Source organism: Frankliniella occidentalis, unplaced genomic scaffold (genome assembly GCF_000697945.3).
Source record: "Frankliniella occidentalis isolate FOCC.00 unplaced genomic scaffold, Focc_3.1 Scaffold6, whole genome shotgun sequence".
Taxonomy (NCBI): domain Eukaryota; kingdom Metazoa; phylum Arthropoda; class Insecta; order Thysanoptera; family Thripidae; genus Frankliniella; species Frankliniella occidentalis.
This window is the reverse complement of record NW_026267136.1, coordinates 2,314,906-2,319,372: the sequence shown is the minus strand read 5'-3', so window position 1 is coordinate 2,319,372 and position 4,467 is coordinate 2,314,906. Positions and strand designations below refer to the sequence as shown.

At 52.9% G+C, this 4,467-nt stretch overlaps 1 protein-coding gene across 3 annotated transcripts in view; it reads right to left on the bottom strand.

The window, feature by feature from the left end:
- LOC113218186 (secretin receptor-like) overlaps positions 1-4,467 on the bottom strand; it is a 100,762-nt gene that overhangs the window by 69,390 nt on the left and 26,905 nt on the right. For all 3 annotated transcript variants that reach the window (XM_052270516.1, XM_052270511.1, XM_052270512.1), the window contains exon 4: positions 2,114-2,263. In XM_052270516.1, coding sequence (XP_052126476.1) covers positions 2,114-2,263 — 150 coding nt within the window. The remainder of the gene's footprint in view (positions 1-2,113; positions 2,264-4,467) is intronic.

Here is a 4,467-nt window from a genome sequence, read left to right as displayed (position 1 = left end):
GGGGGGGGGGGGCAAGAGTTACGCGAGTAGTCAAAACACAATAGTGATGAGGGAGAGCGCTACAAACAAAACTCTGCCAGTAAATACACACAATGCGAACCGAGACAAGTTTGGCATAGGCTACTCGGGGCGGCTGGGTACAGTAGTACGTACCCGCGAGCAGCGCGCGGAGTTAGCCTCGAGGTTACACCAGTAAAAATGAACGACGCAATCGTTCCATTCGCATGTCGAGCGCGCAAACCGCAAGAATAACGCGCCATTATTGTTGAAAGAAGCCCAGCGGGGTGGTTGTGTCGTTGATGATTATTTTTAACGCGCGTGCGCAGAAATAAAGCAGCAGCCTCATTGAATGAAGCTGCTTTTTGGGGATGCGCGAGGGCAGCCAGCTCATTCGGTGCCCCGCACGCTCCTCAGACCCGGGCTGCGCCATTTTGGATACGGCGTCGTAACAATAACAATTCAAACTGCAGATTTCCTGCCGCCGCCACCACCGCTTCTATTTCTGCTGCTCTGCTTTGGAAACGGTCTGGATTCACTAAATCCGCGAGGGTATCTTCTCTTCCTCTCTCCTCTCTTTCTTTTCCTCCCTGTTCTCGAGAGAGAAAGAAAACTGCCTCCGGACGCGCACCCTCAAAATAATGGAAAATACCAAGGGTATATAAGAACCAAATAAGAACATCCCCCGGCTCTGGGCGGGCTGCGGTCGGGGAGGGCGGAACGACACGTCAGTGCCAGTCGCCGTGACGGGTGGCGGTCGTAGCCTCGCGCAGGGCACGCGGCTGCACGAGGTAGCCGCCTCGTGCGAGGCTTCGTCAGGCGCAGCTTATCAAGGCTTTACTCCCGCGAGGGCGAGAGGGGGGCAGGCAGAGTATGAGAACGAAAGGGAGAAAGAGAGAAGAAGAAGATGGAAGGAGGGAGAGACATGGAGGGGGGGGGGGAGCACGAGAGAAGAGCAATCAGGGACCGCGAAGTGTCACAGTGGAGACACGGGGCGCGGCCCGAGCCGCGCGCTACGCCATTAGCAGCAGAAGCGATAATTAGGTTTTCTCCTGCAAATGGAATAGCAAGGAGGACGGCTCCGAGGAGGGGAAAAACTTTTGCGTGGAATAATTGTCAAAGTTGAAAGGGAAATGCCAGCCTCGCCATCATCCCCTTGATGAAGACGGATGTCGCACCCAATTGAGGAATGGTTTTCTTAGTTTTTTTGGGACAGAATTGAACGATACCCCATCCTTTATACTGAGTCCCTCACTGCCGTCGTCGCAAACTATGGTTAATTACTCAAATGAATTTAAAAAAGTATGAGGATAATTAAATTATTTTTGTGCCTGATTTGAATTATGGGCAATTATGTAATGGCCTTAATAATCTGCCTAAGTACTAAACTGTTGTTGTTGTATATTATCAAGAAATTCTTCAGCAATTCAACATTGGCCCACAATGACATCACAAAAATTTAGTAGTTACTATTTAGTAGTTGCAAATTTCCTAGAAAATGTTTAGCGCACAATGCACATGCATGCCCACATATAGCCCACAATTATAAACACATTTCTCGTACAAATATATTTCTGAACACAAAAGCTGCAAATTATTACGTACAAACAAACGAAAACTTTTCCTTTTCGTCGTCGCAGCTAAGCACGATACCTTGGACTGAAAAGCACGTAGTTCACCTGCGCGTTTCGAAGGCACGCAGTTCAGCCGCACGTTTCGAAAGACACGCAGTTCAGCAGCGCGCTTCGAAAAACACGCAGTTCCTATCTCTAGAGCGGTAAACTGCGTGCTTTTCGAAACGGGCGGATGAAGTGCGTGATTAGTCTAAGGTATCGAATTGGAATTTTAATACTCTTTGCATTTGTTGACCAAAGGAATCACAGTGACGACAATGTGGCCCTATGAAGCCCTTCGCGACTGCTCTCCCCGGCTTTGCCTTTGCTTTGTCTCCCCAGTCTCCAGTTGTGGAGCGGCCACCGCCCGGGGGGTACAGTTTAGGCAATCATTGCTAATCCGATGCTGTGGGGCCCGGTCTGGCCCGGCCGGCTAGGTCGGGTTCAAACGGCTTTGTCGGTGTAACGCAATACGTCCGAGACAGGAAGACTGACTCACTCACCGCGACCAAAGAGCTGTTGGCGGAGTCAGGTAGGCTAACCACCACCGTGGCGACCCCGTGGTGGCACATGGTGTAGTTGGTCCACGTCCTGTTCATGGTGAGGTTGACGAACCATGTGCCGTCCGCTAGGCAGCGCCGCGTCGCGTTCTCCTGCAAAACATTCAGGGAGAAAACTCATATCGTTTGCTATTGAACATGGCTATGACAAGTGCACAGCAGGATCGCTGGGACGAGCAGGAAGGAGGGGGAAAGCTGACAACAGAAAAACGGCATGATGGGAGTGGGAAAACAAAAAGGGGAAGGGGCTACGTGAAAGCGGGGTGGGTACAAAAAATTCACAAAAGAAGCGAAAAGACCAAGTTTCGATTGGAGTTTGGAGCGGCCGGAGTGGGCTAGAGGTCGCTGGATAACACAGACACCACAGTTCACACTGACACATACACACTGACACACACACACACACACACACACACACACACACACACACATCTGTTGAGCAAGATACTCGGTGGAACCGTCTGCTTGGTTTTCTGATAACTTTCCCAATAAAAATGGAAAAAATTATGGAGCCTTTTGTCCAACTGTCGCCAGCCGTTCTCGGAAACCTAGCGACCGTTCCAACGTAGCGTCCAAACACTGCTACTCTAACGACGACTCGAATTCCTCGGATGTTGTGTCGAGCGCGATACACATATTTGGATTGGTGTATGAGAGTGATAGAGGCAGGTAGTCAGTTCCTTCCGCCTCGCTTTCCCCTCTCCTTCCTCGCTCCATCTTTAGCCACTAAAACACCATGGACGCAAGAATCGGATTCCACTGCGTTGTCGCAACAGAGCGCCCGTTGCAAAGCAAACTTGAGCCAATCAGGCGGAGGAAATGGCTTGAACTCGAGAGGGAGAGAGGAAGAGAGAGAGAGAGATAGAAAGAGGGGATGGGAGAGCGGGAGAGGGAGAGGGGTAGAGACGGTAGAGAGTTAGAGAGAGGGAGAGAAAGAACACGACTAAGATGCTGATGACGTCAAATTACTTAGCCTGCTCCGGCAGAAATGTGTTAAGAACTACAGCGCGCTCTACCTCATGTGCGGCTGACAAGGTGATTGGGCGGGTGTATTTGCCAAAACTAGCCCCTGATGCGGCTGGCCGGAGGGAAGGGTGAGTCAACGAGAAGGGAAAGGGAGGGAAGGGAGGGCAAGGGGCAGAGGAGATAAAAACTGGGCAAGGAAGGGCAGCAGCGCTACGAAGCGAAAACACTTAGTTGCTCAAATTTACATGGCTTGCCCGTCAGGTTTCCGCGGAGCGGATAGGATCGCCGCGGCGGGGCGAGGCGCGCGGGGAATCTCGTTTCCACCCCACTGACCGCACAGCGCAGGAGAGAGAGAGGGAAAGAGTGGATCTACCCGCGCAAAACTATCGTCTTGAAAAAAGACACACACACACACTCACACAAGTTTGGTCGCATGCCACAAGGAACTTGGACAATCACACGGGGATGTCTCTTGGCTCCGGTGGTGTCTGAGGCGACGGCGCCCGACTGCCTGGACCGGGACACTCGGCGACATAGGCGGCGCGGTGAGAGGGGGATAGGGAGGGGGGGCGAGAGAGAGAGAGATAGAGAGAGAGAGAGAGAGAGAGAGAGAGAGAGAGAGAGAGAGAGAGAGGGGGGGGAGGGAAGGGAGGGGTAGGCGCCAGCAGGAGTGCCCAGCGGAGCCTTTCGACAGATGAGCGACACAATAATTTACTCTGGATCGCCCAAAGAAAGAGGTGCTAGAGGGAGCTGTAGGGACTCGCTCGAGAGCGCGCGGCGGGGTGGCGAAAGACCGAGGAGACATAGCATCGTCCCCCGAGATGATTTCGTCTCCAACTCATCGCCTCCCCGATGATGGGGTCTTGGTTTTCGCACCGCAGGAGAGCGCCAACGTAGACACTGACAGGATAGGACAGCAGCTTCCTGAGAAAGGATGAAGAGGGCAGCGGGGTGGCGTGGTTATGGTGAAAATAGTGTCTCGTATTTCAAGACCTGGTCTTGGATCTTATGGAGAACGCCAATGGCATCCAAGACCAGGTCTTGAAATACAAGAAATTATTTTTACAGTGCGGCATGCACCGCACACGACATTTGGGGCAACACTGCGACACGCGACACTCGTGTTCAAAAGAAAACGCGCCGAAATCGGGGACATCCGTTTCCTCTCGACGAGTGTCCAGCAAAGGCGGCCGCACGCAAATCGACGCGACGATCCCTCGCGCAGGGTGGCGGGGCGTGGCGTCGCGGCGCCCCGAAATGAACCATAAAGTGTAGCGCAAAGAGGCCATTTGTATGCGGGCGGCTCTGGCCTGGCCGCTGGGCGGGGCGGG